Raw genomic sequence first — 22,108 nt, 5'->3', positions numbered from 1 at the left:
GTGACTTCAACTCCCAGAATTCTCAGCAGCACCTTGGCACTTTAAGACTTGTGGACTTCAACTCCCAGAATTCCTCAGCCAGCAAAGCTGGCTGAGGAATTCTGGGAGTTGAAGTCCACAAGTCTTAAAGTGGCCAAGGTTGGACACCCCTGCCCTACACCATTTCAGACTAATGGTGGCCCAATCTCTTCTTAAAAACCCTCCAGTGTTGGAGCGTTTACAACATTTAAAGACAAGCGGTTCCACTGATTAATTATTCTCCTTAATCCCTGGTTAAAAGTCTGTCAAGATTCTCCGTCCTCCAAGTCATGGTTATCCCGAAGGTCCTTTTTTTTTTTCAAGAGCCAACTGGACTTCCTAGTTTTTTTTTTCCTTTTGAAGACGTTTTGCTTCTCATCCCAGAAGCTTCTTCAAGGAATAGAACTCCTTCCCTTCCCCACCATTCAGTCAGAGCCGAAGAAGCTTCTGGGATAAGAAGCGAAACGTCTTCAAAAGAAAAAAGAAAAGGCAAGGTTAACATTAGCAATTAGGGAGGAAGAAGAAAGGGAGTGTTGTAAGATTTGGGATTTATTTTATGGATGGTTAGAAAGTAGAGTAAGAAATTAAAGGATGCGGTAATAATGATACACTGTCATAGATCGTTCTGAATAAGTTATAACACGAATATAATCTAGTAAGAGTTGGGATTTGCTTTCAACGATAGCTGGAAACTGAAATAAAAAATCCTAATGACATTGTAATAATGATGTAATATGATATATAATGTTGACTAGAATATAACATGAATGTAAATTCAACAAGAAATGTATACAGATATTATTATGTCCGTGGAAGGCAGGTTGGTAGTAATGTTTTTTTCTGCAGTCCTAATTACCCTCTGGAGTCTGTGTCTCTCCTGTTGGGTTGCAGAACCAAACCAGACAGTTACAGAGGCGCAGATGAGAGACTCCATCCTTCCTCTGTAGAACTGGATCAGCAGCTCCTTGGGCAAGTTTGAGCTTCCTCAGTTGGCGCGGAAAGAATATTCTTTGTTGTGCTTTTTTGATGATGTTTTTGAAGTTAGGTGTCCATTTTAGGTCATATATAATAGAACCTAGAAATTTGAAGGTCTCCGCTGTTGATACTGTGTTGTCTAGTATTGTAAGAGGTGGTCGTATAGGAGGGTTTCTCCTAAAGTCTACCACCATTTCTGCAGTTTTGAGTGTGTTCAGTTCCAGATTGTTCTGGTTGCACCACAAGGCAAGTTGAACAACCTCCTATCTGTATGTGGATTCATTGTTGTCTCAAATGAGACCAGTCGTTATACCCCTTCAGACCAGTAAGACCCTTTAGGCTGTGGAGGTGCAGTGAATTCAGGGGCAGGGGCTGTCCATTCACCCTGGAACTCCTCCTTGGTAACTGCCTTGTCAGCTGCAGCCGGTTCTTCTTTTTCAATCTCTTCGGCATTGCGGTAGAAATAAGAGATCAGGCACAACTTCCCATGGATGCTCACAGGAAGTAGTGCCAGGCATTTGCAGGACTTCCCAAGCCAACATCCACCACGTCAGACTAACTGAGTGAGCCCCTTTGTTGCTGCAGGGAATAAATAACATCCTGGTCCTTTTCATTACATTAGAAATGTCCAGTTCCTGCTACCATTCCTCGTATGTTTTAGCCTCCAGTCCCCTCATCATGCTAACATGCTTGTAAAGAAGGCACAGAAGAAGAGGCTGCACTTCCTGAGAAGGCTCAGGAAGACAAACTTAACTCAGCATTTACTTCCGCAGCACCATTGAGAGTGTCCTGACATACGGCATCCTTGCACGGGATGGGAGCAGCTGTGGAGCGGACAAAAAAAGGCTCTACAGAGAATCATTCAAACTGCCCAGAATATCCTCGGGCTCCAGTTACCAGCCCTGGACGACACCTTCGCCTCTCGCTGTTTGAGGAAGTGGCACAACATTCTCAGCGACTCTTCCCATCCTGCTCACAATCTTTCTGAAGCTGTTGCCTTCTGTCAGGAGATACAGAACAATTAAAACTCGGACCACACGAGTTTCCTGAACAGTTTTATCCCAGAGCTATAATTGTACTTAACAATGAACTTAAGGACCACCATCAGTTAGCTGTTGGATGGTATTACTTGGTCTGTGGTGTGGAGGCTTGTGTGTTTTTAGGAGGCGGGGAATTTTGGCGGGTGGGTGCGGGGTGTTTGGGGATTGTCGTGTGTGTGCATGTTGAGTCTGGTCTCTGGATGTTATGTGAATTTCATTGTATATACTGTGTTTATGCATAGAATAACAATAAAGAATTCAATCAATCCAGCCTAGTTGCCTTCGTCTGCATCCTTTCTAGAGTTTTCACAATCGTAGCGACCAAAGCTGGTTAGATAAAGTCACGTTAAATCTCCTTTCCCTCTAACCTAGCCCAGTTCCTGAGACCCAAAAAGTGTTCTGAACTTGAAATGTTCTACATATTTACATTTGTAATAATTTTATTTACTTTATTCTACTTATTTACTATATTATATTATACTATACCGTACACTGAATTGCAAAACAATTTATTGTAGTAGTATTGTAGTATTCCTGTTTTTTGTGTTGATGCTCAGAATTCTTTGCTGAAATAATCCTGATATAAGGTTGTATTTTATACTTCTTGTTAATAAGTTTAAGATACGTCTTGCATAGCATTTTTGGGCTAAATTATTTTGCAAGGCAGACTATCATATCATTATATATTTTTGAAGCAAGTTGGCATGCTGACAAATTACTGAAGTGTTGATTTTACTATTAAAAGAAGAAGAAAACGGGGGGAAGGGTCTTGGGTAAATTGCAAAACTGGTGTGCGACCCTTCCTGAGTGAAGGGAAGCTTAGAAATGGCTAAGCTGGAAAACAGACGTTTCCTGTTGCAGGCCCAGGACCTTCCGGTGATAATGTGGTTATTATATCAAGGAAAGTGGGAAGGAAGGCTGGAGGAGGGCGGAGAGAGAGTCCCAGCCACATCCTTTTGGCTGGAGGAATTGAGTGAAGCATTCTGGGAACTGGCGGGGCTTTTTTTTTTTAGGGGGGGGGGAGAGAGTGTGGATGAATCCAGGGCTGGGGTCCCCAAACGTTGCCACTTTAAGACTGGTGGACTTCAACTCCCAGAATTAGCTGACTGGAGAACTCTGGGAGTTGAAGTCCTCGAGTCTTAAAGTGGCCAAGTTTGGGGGTCCCTGGTCCAGGGAAATGCCCCAAATTTAGGTTCTTCCAGCATCCCCCGGGGAATGGGGTCACATGATCAAAAAATCAGGTTGCCTAGCGACTGGGTTGCAGCATCCTGGCTCCTGGGTTGCCATTGGCGACCTGCACAGCCAGCTTGAGACTCGGTGGGGGGGGGGGGAAGGAGAGGGGTTGGATTCGCTTAGCAGCTGTATGATTCACTTAAAGACCCCAGCGATTTGCTTCTGTGGTGTGGCGAAAATGGGGTAGAGATTCGTGCGGTCGTTAAAACAAATCCGATTTCCTCCAGGGATTGTCGGAAGCCTGGCTTAGGAAGGTGCACAAATTACAGGGCCCGGATTTTGATCAGGTGACTGATGCTGCAGTGGCTGTAAGTGCGAGGACCGGTCATAAGTCGTGTTTCTCGGTGCCCTCGCGTCTTTGAATGGTCTCGAAATGAAGGGCTTGTATTTTTCTGAGCCCTCCTATCCTTGTTGTGGTTTGCCGGCCGCTGAGGCAGACAGCAGCGGAATAGGACAGTGGAGAAGAACGGGGACCGGTCCGGGAGTCTGGAGAGGACTCGGATGAGGGTCCTGCATCCGATACAGAGGTGGGGCCAGGACCATCTGGGAGTGGGGTGCTGCCTCTGGAGCCTCCAGAGTCTGGCAGCAGAAAGGCAGAGGAACAAGGGGAGCCTGTTCCCAATGCGCGTATGCGCAGAGTTGCCAGAAGGCGAGACCAGCTGAGACAAAAGGGGCAACTCAGGAGTAAGGCTGGGAGGTGATTGGCCAAGTCAGGCCAAGATGATGAAAACTTTGCAGGAAGCAAAGTAGTTCGATCGGTTCTGAGTCCTCCTTGAAGCTCTGTGTACTCTGGTCGTTTTTTTCTGCTACTTTTTCTGTTTTAGTTAATTGGATACTTCTGTTTTTGGCAGCATTCCACAGAACTGAAAGGTGTGTGCTTATCTCGGGGAACTATTTAAGATTAGTTTCTGGCTGGAAATGAAAGCATTTCCCAGTGTTGCAATAAAATAGGTTCTGCTTTTAAAACAAGTTTGTGTTTAATTACCTTTGATGAAGTCTGGGTCAGAACAAGGCCTTTATCTGGGTCTCCGTTTCAAAAGGCGCCAATTTGTCTCGCAAAGCTTACTTTTCATTTAGCAATAGCACTTAGACTTATATACCGCTTTATAGTGCTTCCCAGTCCTCTCTAAGAGGTTTACAGAGTCAGCCTCTTGCCCCCAACAGTCTGGGTCCTCATTTTATCCACCTCGGAAGGATGGAAGACTGAGTCAACCTTGATCCTGGTGGTATTTGATTTGCCAAATTGCAGTGGGAGTAGCTTGCAGTAGTGCACTCTAACCACTGCGCCACCGAGGCTCAATTTAGTTGCAGAACGAATCCTACAGATGGAACCAATGTGCACAATGGCACCCACAATTAGCCCTTGACTTATGACCAGAAGGGAGCCCCAGATTTCCGTTGCTTTAGCAAGACACTTGCTAAATGAGCTTTGGCCCGTTTTACGACCTTTCCATCCACCACGGTTAAGCAAATTACTGCAGTTGTTAAGTTAGTAATTCAGTTGTTAAGTGAATTTGGCTTCCCCTCCCCCATTGATTTTGCTTGTTAGAAGGTCCCAAAAGGGACACTGCAACCGTCGTAAATATGAATCAGTTGCCAAGAGTCCAAATTTTGATCACGAGAAAAATGGGCAACGGTCATAAGTGTGAAAAAAGATGATTCGCTTCTTCTCCCGTAACTTTGCAACTCCAAACGGTCACTAAACAAACTGATGCAACTTAAGGATGACCTCTCCCACTAAGCCAAGACAAGTTAAGTGAGTTTTGCTCCATTTGGCGACCGTGTTTGACCTGGTTGTTCAGCAAATCCTTGCTCTTGTTGAGCTCGTTCCATGGTCGTTAAGTGAATCTCGGTCCCCATTGCTCATTGGAAGGTCTCAAAAGGGGAAATGCATGCCCCCCCCAGGGACACCACATCCCTCATAAATACGAGTCAGTTGCCACCCAGCGGCCAAATTTGGATCACATGACTCCAGAAAAATGCCGCAACGATTGTAAGGGGGAAACACAGTCCTAACTCGCTTTTTTTCAGTGCCATTGCAACTTTGGTCACTAAACGGACAGCTATAAGTCAAGTACTTTCTGTATGTACTTTTATTTTTATTTTTTTAATTTAAGATAAACTTTATTAAAGATTATATATTTATATATAATCATTATAGTTTGTAGTTTATATATTATAATTTATAGTTTATATATCATTGTAGTTGTGCTTTTAAAGTTGTAGTGACGTTTCGGCAGAATCTCATCTGCCATCATCAGGCTTGTGTATTGTGTTCGTCTGTGAGTCAGACTTTCACAGCCGTTTCTGTTTTAAATTTGGGGCTAGCCTACTGCTGTGCTAGAATGTTTTTTTTTCTTCATCCTGATTGGTTGGGTGTCTTGGTCTGTGGTTATTGATCTTGGAGTTGGCTGTGTTTCTGCTTGATTGGTGTTTCTAATATCTTCTGTCTATTTTGTGGCTTTTTTATCTTGATTGGCTGGCAACATTGTGTTCCTGTATTGGAGGCTTTTAGTGCAGTTTGGCTCCGAGTAAATGGACGGCTATCATTTGTTAGGAAGCTAGGTTTCATCTGGATGGCTGGCTGGGCTTTGGCTGGAGGTATCAGAGGTAAATAAATATATATACACAATGCTTAATATACAACGTTTCATTGCAAATGGAATCAATATGAAAAACATAGCAAATAAACATAAAACATATATATTTCTAATCAACTTAGATGTTGTGTTCTTTTCTCGAAAACAATTTTACTAATATTCATTTCCTATTTTTGGTAAATAACTCTTAATCTAACCACTTTATTTTTCAATTCTTTATCTTTTTATTCCCTGGTTTTTATCCTTGATCCAATTGTTCCATTTTTCCCAAACTGTACTATATTTTGAGTCTACCTCATCCTTTCAGTTTTGGGGTAAGTACATCCATTTCAGCGCAATCAAGAACCTTCTGAATTATCAAATTATTTGTTGACATTTGGGTTACCCTTCTAGCATTGTACCAATGCAATTCTTGCTCCGGTAATTATATGGAGAATTAAATATTTCATTTCTTTTGTGTAATCACCTTTTATCATTCCCAATAAAAATACTTTGGCCTTGAATTCTAGTTGAATATTCGTAATTCCTTTTATCCACATTCTAATTTTTTCCCCAATATTTTTTACTTTTTGGGCAAAGCCACCAAGCGTGGCCTGTAGGTACTTTTAAAGAATCTGCCCGGGCTGCCCCATCCAGAATTGGCTTCCATTTGCAATTTAATTCACTTTTGGCACCCAACGTTAGGCAAGTTGCGATGCCATCCGGGGTCGTTTGCACCCCTTTGCAATGAAGGTGGCATGCAGCCCCAGCAGTGTGTGGAAATGATTGTGAGTCTCTGTGTGTGTCGTGTTGTGTTCTCAGCCTGAGCCTCTCTCTCTCTCTCTCTCTCTCTGAATATTCTTTGCCGGAAAATCCATTTAAACAGGTTTTTCCCACCCACCTCTTGTATTTTGCAACCAGCCAAAGGGAGGCCTGCCTGGACAGATCCCTTTTTGATCCCTGCAGGATCAAGGCGGACACCTGGAGGCTTTGTTCCTTCCCCCCCCCCCCAAAAAAAAACCCCTACACTTCCTTCTTCCCCTTTGGTTGGCCTTTCTGTTTTGGGACAAAAATGGTGGCGGGGGAGGCTCTGGGACACCCCGGGACTCAAAGGGGCTGTCCCTCTTTATTAAAATAATAAACTAAAAGTTTTTTTGGGGGGTTGTGGGGGGTGACAGTTGAATTAAACCTGTTTTAACTTTTGGTAAGAGTTTGCAGACTTTGGTAGAAAGCCTTCCTCAATTGCAGCGACGTTAAGATGAATGGACTTCAACTCCCAGAATTCCTCAGCCGGCCAGCCATGTTGGTTGGGGAATTCTGGGAGTTGAGGCCCACCCAATTTATGGATTCTAAGTTTGAAAAATACTGACCAATCTCCAGGGACAGGATACATGTCATAGCTGGGATTTCCCCAGCTGGCTTGCTTTAAAAGGGGTGGACTTTCAATTCCCAGAATTCCCCAGCCAGCCCTATTTTACCCATTTTACAGCGGCCAAGGTTAGAAAACCCTGGTCTGTCTAGGCCCGAAAAAAAGGAGATTTTTCTCCTTTCGAGTTGAAGCTTGCCGAGTAGGGAATTCTGGGAGCTGAAGTCCACCCATCTTAAAGGAAGCCGGCTGGGGAATTGTGGGAGTTGAAATTTGTCTCAACCTGCAAAAAACAAACAAACAAACCCACAACTCTTTTAAATCTTGGAAAGTTGCAACGGTGGGGGGGTAAATGTTCTCATTTGGGGTCCAAGAAAAATGGGAGGTTGCTTTGCTATGATGAGTAACCATGGGGCGAAGTTTGGTTTGGCTGAAGATTGTCTTCCTGGGAAATATCTCCCGCAGGTGACAATGAAAAGGGAAAACAGCATCATGTGGACGATGGACCTGACCTTGGTCAACGGGGACTGCAGCGACCCGGAGCCTCCCTCCGAGGGGAGCAAAGTGACAGGTACCTTTGTGCCCAAGAGGTCATCAAGTTTTGGGGCAGCCGGCAGCCCCCCCCCCCACTCTCTGACCCTGGGGTCAAAGGTCAGGTTTTGGAGATGGGTGGGCTTGCCTTATCGGGGGGGGGATAAGAAGGGGTGTGAAGGTAAGGGAGGAGAAGGGAGGGAGAGAAGAAGGAGACAGGAGGAGGAAGGAAAAAAGGAAGGAAGGAGGGAAGAACCCAGAGTTCCTTTTCCAAGAGGCAACTGGACTTTCTTTCTTCCAAAAACTCCAGTTGCCGCTTGAAAAAGCAGGTTTGGAACAACCTGGATGACTGAGAATCTCCACAGAGGGAGAGAGAAAGGAAGGAGAAGAGAAGGGAAGGAAGGAAGGAGGATAAAGAGGAAGGAAGGAGGAAGAAAGGGAGGGAGAAAGGGAAGAGGAAGAAAAGATGATGGAAGGAGGCAGAAAGGAACGAGAATGGATAAAAAGGAAGGAAGGAAGAGAAGGAGAGATGAAGGAAGGAGGGGAGAGTAAGGAGGGAGGGAAGGAAGGAGAAGATAGGGAGGATAAAGAGGAAGGAAGGAGGGGAGAGGGAGGAGGAATAAAGAGAGGAAGGAAGGAGAAGGGAGGGAACGAGGAGAAAGGAGGGAGGGAGGAAGAAAAGAGGAGGGATGGAAGTAGGAGGCAGGGTGGAAGGAGAATGGAGGGAGGATAAAGAAAGGAAGGAGGGGAGGGAAAGAAGGAAGGAAGAAGGAGAGGAGAGTAAAAAGGAAGGATGGAAGGAAGGAAGGAGAAGATAGGGAGGAGGAAGAAAGGAAAAGGGAGGATAAAGGAAGGAAGGAGGGGAGGGAGAAGGAAGGAAGGAGAATGGAGGGAGGATAAAGAAAGGAAGGAGGGGAGGGAAAGAAGGAAGGAAGAAGGAGAGGAGAGTAAAAAGGAAGGATGGAAAGGAAGGAAGGAAGGAGAAGCTAGAGAGGGTAAAGAGGAAGGAAGGAGCGGGGAGAGGGAGGGAGTATAAAGGAGGAAGGAAGAGGAGGGAGGGAGGAGGAAGAAAGGAAAGGGGAGGGAGGATAAAGAAAGGAAGGAGAAGAGGGAGAAGGAAGGAAGAAGGAGGGAGAGGAAAGAGGAACAAACAAAAGAAGGAACAAAAGAAGAAAGGAGGAGAGGGATAGTTTGGGTGGAACACGTGTGCCATTTTCGATGACCCTTCTTTCTACTCTCAGCGAATCGTCTACTACCAGTTTGCCCCGAACAGGTAGTCATTTTTGCAACCGGTTCGATGGAACCAGGCCGAACCGGTATCATACCACCAGTGCCCCAAACCCAACTGATTAGGAAAGGATTTCTCTGGAGAAATATCTCCCAGCCTTGACAATTGGGAAGACCAGCTGCCTGGGGGGTGGGGATTTGGGAATTGCAGCCCATCCTCAAGGTTGAGAAACATGATGGAGGCTCCCAGCATGGAGGAACCACTGGCTGTGAGGTAGTCCTTGACATACGACCATAATTGGGACCAGACCTTTTAGCGAGACGGTGAATTATCGCACCCAATTTCACAGCCTTTCTTCGCTTTAACGACAGCTGCATAAAAGGTGATAAAATTGGGTGTGAGTCAGATGATGGCCATTTCCCTTAGTGACAGAGGTGGTCGTAAAGTCGAGGGCCGCCTCCATTTTGTAAACCCAGGAAAGGCTGCTCTTGCTTGGCCAGGGGCCCGCAGATAGACGGAGGCACGTGGGAGCCTCTGACGGGCGTCAGAATGAGACGTCTGCAGTTGCAGAGAGGGTGAAGAGAAGGATGGGAGACCACCTGGAGATGTTTTGGGTGCCGGGCTGGGCCTCAGGCAGGCAGGCGTGGGGAATTCCGGGGCTGAAATCCTTTTGGAGAAGCCAAATTCCTGAATGGGCTTAGAACTGGGAAGCTGTTGGGGGTTTCTGCAGAAGGGAAATCACCTCCCTCTTAGTGACGGACGCTTCCTTTGCACAGATGCCAATCAGACGGAAAGCGTGACCTCTGGGATAAAGGACGAGGAAGAGGAGGAGGAGGAAGAAGAGGAGGCTGATGACATCCCCAAACAAGCCCGGGAGGTGAGCCAAGAACAGGATGTGCTAATTTGATCTAGTCACGGGTTAAGGCACTAGGCTAGAGAAGGAGTCGGGGAGTTCTAGTCCCGCCTTAGACATGAAAGCCGGCTGGGTGACTTTGGGCCAATCACCAGGAGACCGTGAGTTCTAGTCCTGCCTTAGGCATGAAATCTAGCTGGGTGACTTTGGGCCAATCAACAGGAGACGGTGAGTTCTAGTCCCGCCTTAGGCATGAAATCCAGCTGGGTGACTTTGGGCCAATCACTAGGAGTCTGTGAGTTCTAGTCCCACTTTAGGCATGAAAGCCAGCTGGGTGATTTTGGGCCAATCAACAGGAGACGGTGAGTTCTAGTCTCGCCTTAGGCATGAAATCCAGCTGGGTGACTTTGGGCCAATCACTAGGAGTCTGTGAGTTCTAGTCCCACCTTAGGCATGAAAGCCAGCTGGGTGATTTTGGGCCAATCACCAGGAGACGGGGAGTTCTAGTCCCGCCTTACACATGAAAGCCAACCGAATGACTTTGGGCCAATCACCAGGAGACGGGGAGTTCTAGTCCTGCCTTAGGCATGAAAGCCAGCTGGGTGACTTTGGGCCAATCCCCAGGAGTCTTGTGAGTTTCTGATGAGAGAAAGAATAGCATTTAAAAGTCTTCTCTTGTCTGGGGTCCTTATGGAAGAAATGGACCCTCGGATCCTGACACTTTTCCCCCCTCAGGGGTCCCAGGTCCCGGTACGGGGAAGCTCTGGCTGGGAGAACAGCCTGAGACAGAAACCAGCCCGCCGGATCGTCTTCCAGGCGGGGCCCGTCTCTCAGGAGAAGAAAGTCAAAGAGGAAGTGGAAAGCATAGAAGGCTTCAAGGAACGGCACAAAATCCGGGTAGGGGTCTTCTCTCTGTTTGGTTTTTTTAATTCAAAACCCATTGCAAAAAGCAAAAGAAGAAATATTCAGGTAGTCCTCGACTTACGAGGACCGGGTTTCACACTGACGACCGTTGAAGCGTCCCCGTGGTCACGTGATCAAAATTCAGACGTTTAGGCCACGGTTTCATATTTGCCACGATCCGAAAGCCGGCTGGGTGACTTTAGGCCAATTCCCCAGGAGATGTGAGTTCTAGTTCTGCCTTAGCCGTGAAAGGGTGGGAATTCCAAAATCCCAGCACCTGGTTCCCTGCCTGGTTGCCGGGTGGGCCAAGCCATGGTGGGCTTGGCCTACCGGAACTTCTGGGAGGGTCATTTTTATTGTCTTCCCCCAGAGTCCGGAGGCTTCCCTCGGGCTTCTGGGAGGGCGAAAACAGCCTTCCTGAGCTCTGGAGGCCCTCCGGAAGCTGGAAACAGTAGATGTGAGTTCTAGTTCTGCCTTAGGCGTGAAAGCCGGCTAGGTGACTTGGACCAGTCCCTCTCTCTCTCTCAGCCCAGCCCTCACAGGGTTGTTTTTGTGGGAAAAAAAACAGTGTCAGGGCTCCAACGTGCGCCCCCGTTCAAATCACAAGTCTCTGGCCACGTCTCTTGGAGTAAACAAAGATTGATTTATGAGGAGTTGATATGTCGATGTTTCCTGGCTGCAGCCGACTGACACATCATTCAGTTCACCCTTGATTCTGGCCTCCCCACCACCACCAGATTATATTGTCCAATGAGACACATCCATAGCCAAGAGTCATCAATCATCCTCTGCAGTAATAATCTTGCGCGCCAACAGCTTCGGCTGCGAAGACGATTATCTGAGGCATTTAAGGAATGCACTGCTTTCTCCCACTCCCTTTTTCTGGCAACTAAAAAAGACCAAAGGAATATTTTTTTAGTTGACAAGCAGGAGGAAGGTGTGCATCGAATACGTTCCCTGGCTTGAATTGTTCATAAAAATACTAAAGGTGGGGTATAAATTAAAGAAATATGCCTGTAATTAATGGATTTGGGTGGGGGGCATTGGAAAATGTATTTCTTTTTTGGGAGTGACGGTTTTGGGGGCTCAACCTTTCCGTTTCTGATGAGAGAAAGGATAGCCTTTCAAAGTCTCCTCTTGGGTTGGGGGTCCTTACGGAAGAAACGGACCCTTGGATCCTGACACTTTCCTCCCCTTGGGGTGTGTGGGGGTGGTCCCAGGTCCCGGTACGAGGAAGCCCTGGCTGGGAGAAGAGCCTGAGACAGAAACCGGCGCCCCGGATCGTCTTCCAGGCGGGGCCCGTTTCGCAGGAGAAGAAAGTCAAAGACGACATGGAAAGCATAGAAGGCTTCAAGGAACGGCACAAAATCCGGGTAGGGGGTCTTCTATCTGTTTGGGTTTTGTTTTGTTTTTTCATTCAAAACTCGCTGCCAAAAGCAAAGAAGAAAAATACGGGTAGTCCTTGACTTAACGACGGTTCGTTTAGCAACTGTTTGAAGTTACAACAGGCACTGGGGGAAAAAAAAATGACTTGGGACCATTTTTCACACTTATGACCATCGCAGGGTCCCCCGTGGTCACGTGATCAAACTGTCATGGTTTGAAAGTCGGCTGGGTGACTTTGGGCCAATCGCCAGGAGATCTGAGTTCTAGTTCTGCCTTAGGCGTAAAAGCTGGCTGGGTCACTCGGCCCATCACCAGGAGATGTGAATTCTAGTCCTATCCTAGATACAAAAGCCAGTTGGGTGACTTTGGGCCAGTCACCAGGAGACAGTGAGTTGTAGTTTCTAGCATAGCCGGCTGGGGAATTCTGGGAGTTGACATCCACAAGGGCTCAAAATTGCCACGGTTGGAGTTTTCTTGGTGTATGCAAGGACCGTCTGTTTCTTGGTTCGAGGGCCGCTCCTTCCACCTCTTTTCTGCACGGGGGACTCAGTTTTCCCTTCCTTTCCAGCACTCCAAAAGGATTTCTGGATTTATCCCGATAAACTACTCGGAAGAGAATTCCAGGCAGCAGGAGAATACCGAGGTCCAAAATGGTTGTGACTATCGACCAGCAAGAAGGATGCCAGAGTATCAGGTGGGAGTGAGGTCCTGGGTGGGCTTTGGGAGGGAATTAAAGGAGACACTTGTATTAAGTTAGTCTGCCGGTAGAATAGAAATAGAAATAGAAATAGAATAGAATAGAATAGAACAGAATAGAAAATATGGAATGAAATGGAAGGGAAGAGAAGAGAAAATATGGAATAGAATTGAATACAACATAGAATAGCATAGTGTAGAATAGAATAGAATAGAATAGAATAGAATAGAATAGAATAGAATAGAATAGAATAGAATAGAATAGAATAGAAATTATGGAATGGAATAGAAATAGAAATAGAAAAGAATAGGAATAGAATAGAATAGAAAATATGGGGTGGAATAGAATAGAATGTAGAATATAGAGAATTGAATGGAATTACAGACTAGAATAGAAAATATGGAATGAAATGGAAGGGAAGGGAAGAGAAAATATGGAATAGAATAGAATACAACATAGGATATAGCATAGCATAGAATAGAACAGAAAGAATGGAATGGAATAGGATAGGATAGGATAGAATAGAATAGAATAGAGTATAGAGTATTGAATAAAGTAGAAAATAGAATAGAATAGAATTGAATTCTTTATTGGCCAAGTGTGATTGGGACACACAAGGAATTTGTCTTTAGTGCAAGTGCTCTCAGTGTTCATTAAAAGAAAAGATACATTCATCAAGAGTCCAGAATCATCAGCTACAACACTTAATAATAGTCATAGGGCACAATAAGCCATCAAATCGTATTAGGAAACAGTCAGTATAAATCGTAAGGATATAAGCGACAAAGTTACAGTCATAGAGTCACAAGTGGGAGGGGATGAGTGATAAGGAGTAATGGGAAGATTAATAGTAATAGTAGTGCAGACTTTGTAAATAGTTGGACACTGTTGAGGGAATGAGTTATTTAGCAGAGTGATGGCGTTAGGGGAAAAACTCCCCTTGTGTCTAGTTGTTCTGATATGCAGGGTCCTAGTTTACTTTACTTTATTGTCCTTGCACCTCGTACAACAAAATTAAATACCATCTTCAGTGTACATCATGACCATGAAAATAAACACAAACACACATCCTTCACATTCTACACAATGAATTGAAAATCTCTGATATTGCACTAATATTGCACTATGCAGTAGAATTCCATAGAGGTCCTGCCCTGGGATAGAAGCTGCCTCATTTTAAAGGGAATAATCGACTGAATTTTGTACGTTCTGTTGTAAACTCTTCCCAAGGGTTGATAAAGAGAGTCAGTTTGGGCTAGTGGTTTAGGCACTAGGCTAGAAAGCGGGAGATATATAGTGAGTCCTAGTAGTCCCCTTAGGCATGAAAGCTGGCTGGCTAACTTTGGGCCAATCACCAGGTGACTGTGAGTTCTAGTCCGATCTTAGGCATAAAAGCCAGCTGGATGACTTTGGGCCAATCACCAGGTGACTGTGAGTTCTAGTCCTGTCTTAGGCATGAAAGCTGGCTGGCTAACTTTGGGCCAATCACCAGGACACACAGTGAGTTCTAGTCTTGTCTTAGGTATGAAAGTGGCTGAATAACTTTGGGCCAATCACCAGGTGACTGAGTTCTAGCCCTGCCTTAGGCATGAAAGCTGGCTGGGTGACTTTGAGCCTATCACTAGGTGACTGTGAGTTCTAGTCCTGTCTTAGGCATGAACATGGCTGAGTAACTTTGAGCCAATCACCAGGTGACTGTGAGTTCTAGTCCCACCTTAGGCACAAAAAACCAGCTGGGTGATTTTGCTCCCAGGCCAGGGTGATGCAGGGGGGCCGACTAGGCCACCTCCACCATGGCCACCCCCAGCCAGCAACCAGGCAGAGAAATGGTTGCTAAATTTTTGGAAGCCCACCCGTGCCCCTCACCCTAACCTGTTCAACCTTCCTCTTTTTTCTGTTCGATTCACAGGACGGGAAAGGCTTTGGAATCGGGGAACTGGTCTGGGGGAAGATCAAAGGTTTCTCTTGGTGGCCGGCTATTGTGGTGTCCTGGAGGACCAATTCCAACCGCCAGGCGGCCCCCGGCATGCGCTGGGTGAAATGGTTTGGGGATGGAAAGTTTTCGGAGGTAAGCGTGGAAGGACGGCAGAGAGAAGATGGTCAGTCTCTTTGGCTCTCCCGTCTTACTCTCCCGTCTACCATTTTCTTAAGCTGTAGTTTGTGGAATCAGAGGCAACTAGCTGGGTTCAGAGATGTTAAACCACGAATGATGGTTTATGGATCACTTGTTTTTGCGGTGTCCTCCTTCCTTCCTTCCTTCCTTCCTTCCTTCCTTCCTTCCTTCCTTCCTTCCTTCCAAAAGTTGACTCAGTCTTTCGTCCCGCTGAGGTCGGTAAAATGAGGACCCAGATTGTTGGGGGCAAGAGGTTGACTCTGTAAACTGCTTATATAAATCTAAGTGCTATTGTCAACTCATCAAACATTCCTATGCCTGTTTTAGTAGTTGCCATTTTAAAAAAAAGGTGGGGGGAGGAAGGAAACCTGGAAGAGCCGTGCAGCAGTTTGGAAGCGGAAGTACATTCCAACTCTTTATCTTTAAAAGGTTGTAACTAAACTACCAGAGCTTTTGCCCGCGAATATATTTAATTGGAGAATGTGATTGATGACACCCAGCCCATGAAGGTGCTCAATGGGAGAATCTGGTTTAGGAGACCCCCCCGGGGGGGGGGAACAGGGTCCCAAGGGAGTGTAAATTATGTAGGCCAGAGTTGGCTTCAGGCAGGGCAGGGCCAGAATGTCGCCTCTAATAAATCCTTTGAAGCTTTTTGAAGTTTGGCTCGAGAATCATGATTTCATCAGGGCGATCGCTGGAATCCTGACACTATTGCTATTGTTGCAGATCTCCACTGACAAACTGGTGGGGCTGGTATATTTCCGGGAACATTTCAACCCTACCACGTTTCAGAAGTTGGTGTCCTACCGACAATCCATTCTCCACGTTTTGGAGGTAAGAATGGGATGGGGTGTGGAAAGTTGGCTTAGCGGAGAAGATGGTGGCTTATCCTGTGTGGGAAAGGACAGGGGTGAGGCCCATCAGGGTGACAGCGTGGGTCGCTGTAGGCCAGCTGCCACCAAAGTAGCATCTGTGGAGTCATTGGTGTCCTCTGGTTCTCTTGCAGATGTTTCATGACCCAACTAGGGAATATCATCAGTGCTTGGAGGAAGAGGGATATGTGTAATGTAGAGAGGGGGGGGGGAGAGGAGGAAGAGGAGGAGAGGGACTTTGGTGATTTCTGAGCTTGGCTGTTTTCTTCCAGACGTTTCATGACCCAACTAGGGAATATCATCAGTGCTGGGAGGATAGGGACGTTGGTGCTCTCTGAGCTTGGCTGTTTTCTTGCAGTCGTTCAATAGCCCAGCCAGATGATAGATGGAAAGTAAGAGGAGGAAAAATACATTGGGCAAAGAAAGCCCCCTGGATTTATTTGTAAAAAATAATAAAAGGCAGGATACAAATAAATACATAAAATATTCCCGCCAAGAAGAACAGAGCAAGTCTCTAGTATATAAATAGGAAGTAAACTCCGTTCTAGCACTGATGATGTCACCTAGTTGGGTTATGGAAATGTCTGCAAGGGAATAAGACAGCACCAAGGACCCCATAGTCATTCTCCTCCTCTTCCTCCTCCTCCTCTTCCTCTTCCTCTACCTCCACCTCCTCCATCCTCCTCCTCCCCTTCTGACAGAACTGATAATGTGCCCTAGTAGGGTAATTAAAGGTCTGAAAGAAAACTAACAAGCTCAGAGAGCCCTGAACGACCCCATAGTCGTCCTCCTCCTCCTCCTCCTCCTCCTCCTCCATCCTCCTCCCCCCTTCTGACAGAACTGATGATGTTCCCTAGTTGGGTAATTAAAGGTCTGCAAGAAAACTACCAAGCTCAGAGAGCCCTAAGGACCCCATATTTGTCGTCGTTCCTCCTCCTCCTCCTCCTCCTCCTCCTCCTCCTCCTCCTCCTCCTCCTCCTCCCCTCCATCCTCCATCCTCCATCCTCCATCCTCCTCCTCCCCTTCTGACAGAACTGATGATGTTCCCTAGTTGGGTAATTAAAGGTCTGCAAGAAAACTACCAAGCTCAGAGAGCTCTAAGGACCCCCACAGTCCTCCTCCTCCTCCTCCTCCTCGCCGTGAGGATGTTCCCCAGTTGGGTCGTGAAATGTCTGCCAGAAAGCATCCAAACATCAGAGAGCAGCTAAGGACCCCCACAGTTCAACCCAGAGCTACAGCTGTACATGGCTGCAGTAAAAATCGCCCTTGATTGCCCTCGAAGGGACATTCCTTCCCCTCATTTGCTGATAAATACTTTTGTGAGAGTTGTGTGCGTGTGTGTCTGTGTGTGTGTACACTGCCAAATCCAAATCACTCCAGGTGGGCTTCCAAACCCATCCATGCTCCAGGCTGGGACCCTTCCCTGGGTGGGATTTGAGCAGATCCACCATAGAATTTTTGCATAGTCGATGGCCTGGTGAATGGAGAAGGGGCTTCTGGGCATTTCCTCCAGCTCTGCGGCCCCCAGCCCCAATCCTGCTGTGACCAAAATTCTTGTGCGTTGCAGGTTGCAAGCAGCCGAGCGGAGAAGACCTTCTCCACCGTTACCGGGGAATCTCTGGATGAGAAGCTGAAACCCATGATGGACTGGGCCAACCAGGGATTCAAGCCCATGGGAGAGAAGGGGCTAAGACCCCCCAAGACATTAGGTAAGACCCCCACCCCCCACCCCGCCCTGGGCTTCCCTAGCAAAGGGCAGCGGGATTGTGGGCTGTAACCCTGCAGGCTGGGAAGCAGGGATGCCAAGATTGGTTACATTTGCTCACCTGGGTTTTTGGGGTATCTCTCTGGGTACAATGAGGATATATCCACTGAATATAACTCCGCATCGGCAGCAGGAAGGGCATCCGGCCAGTGAAACATTCAGCTCCATTCAGTTGCCCAGACTCCGACCCGCAAGGGATTATGGGGTCATTAAAAGAAGGGGATGATGGGTGTTGGGAATTGAGTATAGGTGATGATACGATGATAGGCGATTATTGGGAATTGATTGTATGACTAAAAGTGATATTGGGAATGGATTATAGGCAAATTACAGGCAGTAGGAATTTTTTTAAAAATAATTTATTTATTCAATGTTTCAACAATTAAAAACAAATTTCCACATTTTGCAACGATACTGTAACAGTGTTTACGATAGTTATTAACATTTATATTATCCAGTGCTATATTAAATTCTTCCTCATTCTAAACATTGTTGTACCTAAATGCATATATATATTTATTTACACACACATACACACACACATATATATAATATTACTTTGTACTTTCTCATACATTATCATTTGACGTCTTTGCGTCTTCTCCTTAAGCATTTGTACCAAACTATCCCATATTTTATAATACTCTCCTTTCTTGTTTTTCAATAACACTGTCAATCTGTCCATTTCAGCGCATACAAATATCTTATTGATTATTACCATTTCTGAAGGAATTGATTATAGGCAATTATAGACAGTAAGAATCACAGATAGCGCTCCGCTTACAACAATTTGTTTAATGTCCGTTCAAAGTTACAACAGCGATCTATTTTTGGCAGATGTTAAACCGTTTCCCACCATCATCATAGAGGACTCGAGCCCCCCAGATCCTGCGCCGCCACCCAAGCGACCTAAGACCAATGGGTCTAGCAGTACCAACAGTAAGGAGACACCCGAGAACCGATCCAGAGGTGTGTGTGTGTGTGTGTGTGTGACTTCAACAAGGACTGGCGGGGAGGGGCGGGGAGGGGGCTCCAGCATCTATCGGATCCTTTGGCGGGAAAGATCCATGCATGTTGTACCCAGAAGTTGTGGGGAGATCTTTTAGAGATGCCCCTTTGGGGTGCAGTGGGTGGGCTGCTACCGGTTCGCACTGGTTTGGGAGAACCGGTTGTTAAATTTTATGGCCAGTTTGGTGAACTGGCAAATCCCACCCCTCCTCTCCTAGGACTCCCCCACAGGGTCCGTTTTGGATCACAGGTAAGCGTAGGGCCCGTGTGGAGGCTCAGGGAGGACAAAAGAACCAGGCCTGCTGGAAGTTTCAGAAGGGGCCCGTTTTCAGCCTCCCTGAGATCCTCCAGAGCCTAGGGAGAGCGAAAATGGCCTTTCAGAGACTCAAGGAAAGCCTCCGGAGCCCGGGGAGGGTGAAAAATGGGCCTCCCGGAAGTTCTGGAGGCCAGAAATAGGTCCGTTTCTGGCTTCCAGAGAGCCTCCGGAGCCCGAGGAGGGTGAAAAATGGGTCTCCCGGAAGTTCTGGAGGCCAGAAATTGGTCCATTTCTGGCTTCCAGAGAGCCTCCGGAGCCCGGGGAGGGTGAAAAATGGGCCTCCCGGAAGTTCTGGAGGCCAGAAATAGGTCCGTTTCTGGCCTCCAGAGAGCCTCCGGAGCCCGGGGAGGGTGAAAACTGCCACCCCTGCAGCCTGTTTTCGCTCCCAGGGTGGTGCAGGAGGCTGACTAGGGCCAATGCTTGCGGACGTTTCATCGCCCTACTAGGGAACATCATCAGTGCTAGAAGGAAGGGGGTTTTGTAGAGAGGAGGAAGAGGAGGAGGACGACGACTGTGGGGTTCTTAGGGCTCTGAGCTCGGTAGTTTTCTTGCAGACTAGGCCCTGCCCACCATGGCCACGCCCACCCAGCAACCGGGCCCGAGAACCAGTTGTTAAATTATTTGAAGCCCACCCCTGCTTGGGGGGCTGGGGGAGTCCTTTCCTTGCACATCTCCCATCAGTTGCTTACCAAACGTGTTTTGTGATCGTTTTGCAGAATGGATGGTTTCTGAAGCCAAAAATAACAAAACTAGCTTGGAAGGTAAGCAGCCTCTTTGTCCTTCAGAGCGTACAAGTAGTCCGCCCACTTACAACTGCTTGTTTAGTGACTGTTCCGAGTTACAATGGCACCGAAAAAAAGTGGCACCAGGACCGTTTTTTCCACAGCAGCATTTCCCCGTGGCCATAACGGTCAAAATCCAGCCACTTGGCCACGGACTCGTATTTACGACGGTCGCGGCATCCCTGGGTTCACGCGATCCCTCCTTTTGCAATTGTCTGGCGAGCCAAGCCAATGGGGAAGCCAGATTCACTTAACGACCGTCTCACTCACTTAACCCACTGCAGGGTTTCGCTTAACATCCCTGGCCAAGAAAGGTTGCCAAAAAAAGTGAGCAAACCTCATTCAACACACTGTCTCACTTAGCAACGGAAATGCTGTGTTCAATTGTGGTCATAAGTCAAGGACCGCTTGTATCGGGTGGGCTGGTGTTGGAGGGGGCGGGTGGAAGTCCCATGGAAAATACTTCCTTCCTGGAGATGTGGCCGACCAGAAATTCAGCCATGGGTCTGAGTCATTATACAAGTGCTAGTTTGCGTCTTCTGGAAACTTTTGAGTTCCTTTCCTCTGTTTTGGAAGGTGGAAAATCACTTACTTTCTTGGCATCTGGGCTCAAAAGAATGGATTGTTTCCATGTTTTGATAATGGGTAACATCTAAATCAGGGTTCCTCAAATTTGGTCCCTTTAAGATGGCTGGACTTCAACTCCCAGAATTCCCGAGCCAGCTGGGGAATTCTGGGAGATGAAGTCCAGCCATCTTGGGGTTTGAGAAACACCGATCTAGGCAGCTGTCTGAGGAATTCTGGGAGTTGAAGTCTCCCCGTCTGAAGGAGGTTTGAGAAACACTGCTGTAGGCAGCTGGCTGGGGGATTCTGGGAGTTGAAGTCCACAAAGCCTAAAAAGGTTTGAGAAACACCGGTCTAGGCAGCTGACTATGCAGGCTGGGGAATTCTGGGAGTTGAAGTGCACTCCTCTTCAGGTTGCGAAGATTGGAAAACACCACACTAAATCAAATCACACAAATGCTAAATGAGAGTTGAAGTCCATCCATCTTAAAGACTGGCTTAAGACCGCTGACTATGCTGGCGGAGGAATTCTGGGAGTTGAAGTCTACCTATTTTAAGGAGGTTTGAGAAACACTGTTGTAGGCAGCCGGCTGGGGGATTCTGGGAGTTGGAGTCCACAAAGCTTAAAAAGGTTCGAGAAACACCAGTCTAGGCAGCTGATTATGCAGGCTGGGGGATTCTGGGAGCTGAAGTCCACAAAGCTTAAAAAGGTTCGAGAAGCGCCAGTCTAGGCAGCTGATTATGCAGGCTGGGGGATTCTGGGAGTTGAAGTCTAGCCATCTTAAAAGGTTTGAGAAGCCCCGATCTAGGCAGCTGACTTAGGAATTCTGGGAGTCGAAGTGCCCAGGACTTAAAGGGGTCGAGTTTATATTCAACTACACAGTCACCACCTATTTCTCTAGGCCTGTTTAGTTTTGGGGAGCAGGCAAGAGATGTGGGGAAAAAGGGGGTGATATGTGGCTGTTCCTAAAAGCCTCAGAACCCCAACCTTCCAAAATGAATGAAACAGGTTTTTAAGTTCTTTTACTTGACTGGTGCTGGAGATTGGCTAAAGTCAGTGCCCTGGTGGATTCTGGGAGTTGAAGTCCAGAACATATGGGGAGCAGCCAGTTGAGAAGGCAAGCCTATAGGATTGCTTATAGTGGGGACTCTATATCCTGAACTCTCTTTGAACAGACAGCTGCCTGTCCTGTGGGAAGAAGAACCCGGTGACTGACCACCCACTCTTTGAAGGGGGACTTTGCAGGACGTGCCAGGTAAGTTGGGCACGAGGTGGGCAGGGGCAGTGCTTTCACCTGGCATCAGGTAAATCCGTTTGCTTGGCCAAGGCAGGACTTGGGATGGTTCAACTTTTTGTCAGCTGCAGCCTCATCTCGATAGGATGATGATGCTTCTTTGTGGCAGGAAAATCCTAAAAAAAAAAAAAAGATCGCGGATCCTTTCCTAAAATTTCGGCTTTTAGAAGCTCGTTTGATTTGTTATTTCGATCTACTTCGCTGCCCACCTCAAATGGTTAGGGAAGCGTCATGCCCCTGTTGGGGACTGACTCCGAGGGAGAGGAGGAACCGCCGACAGGGAATGGAAGTGTGGCTCCAGAGGTTGTGGAGGAGGCTGGGGAAGGGCAGAGGCCGGCTGGGCAGTCAGAGGAGGACCCAGGCCCATCCCCTCTCCATCCTAGGGCACACAGGGAGGAAGGGATAAGGGAGAGACGTGAATGGCCTGGTCTACAGGGGAGGAAAGGGCCTTGATCCCCTTCATGGGCTGCAGCTGTGAGAACTGGGACGAACATGCGTATGGGCCAGTGCTGGAAACAAAGCATGGAAATATCTCTAGTCTGTCATTCCTCTCTTGAGTTTGGTGTCCTTCCCAGTGTGTGTTC

The 22,108-nt window shown here is 47.1% G+C and overlaps 1 protein-coding gene and 1 long non-coding RNA gene across 2 annotated transcripts in view; one reads left to right on the top strand and one right to left on the bottom strand.

Annotated features, from left to right (window-relative positions):
* LOC148125983 (uncharacterized) overlaps positions 1 to 22,108 on the bottom strand; it is a 352,312-nt gene that overhangs the window by 45,701 nt on the left and 284,503 nt on the right. The gene's annotated exons all lie outside the window — the stretch shown is intronic.
* DNMT3B (DNA methyltransferase 3 beta) overlaps positions 7,611 to 22,108 on the top strand; it is a 34,666-nt gene continuing 20,168 nt past the window's right edge. Inside the window, exons 1-11 of the mRNA XM_087928692.1 lie at positions 7,611 to 7,782; positions 9,747 to 9,847; positions 10,559 to 10,720; positions 11,947 to 12,099; positions 12,681 to 12,806; positions 14,719 to 14,877; positions 15,649 to 15,756; positions 17,362 to 17,503; positions 18,397 to 18,528; positions 19,600 to 19,644; positions 21,406 to 21,485. Coding sequence (XP_087784818.1) covers positions 7,611 to 7,782; positions 9,747 to 9,847; positions 10,559 to 10,720; positions 11,947 to 12,099; positions 12,681 to 12,806; positions 14,719 to 14,877; positions 15,649 to 15,756; positions 17,362 to 17,503; positions 18,397 to 18,528; positions 19,600 to 19,644; positions 21,406 to 21,485 — 1,380 coding nt within the window. The remainder of the gene's footprint in view (positions 7,783 to 9,746; positions 9,848 to 10,558; positions 10,721 to 11,946; positions 12,100 to 12,680; positions 12,807 to 14,718; positions 14,878 to 15,648; positions 15,757 to 17,361; positions 17,504 to 18,396; positions 18,529 to 19,599; positions 19,645 to 21,405; positions 21,486 to 22,108) is intronic.

The sequence above is a fragment of the Pseudonaja textilis genome, chromosome 3 (assembly GCF_049901715.1).
Source record: "Pseudonaja textilis isolate UNSWEBS1 chromosome 3, rPseTex1.2, whole genome shotgun sequence".
Lineage (NCBI taxonomy): Eukaryota > Metazoa > Chordata > Lepidosauria > Squamata > Elapidae > Pseudonaja > Pseudonaja textilis.
The sequence above is the reverse complement of the archived record's forward strand: the minus strand, read 5'-3'. Positions and strand labels throughout refer to the sequence as shown.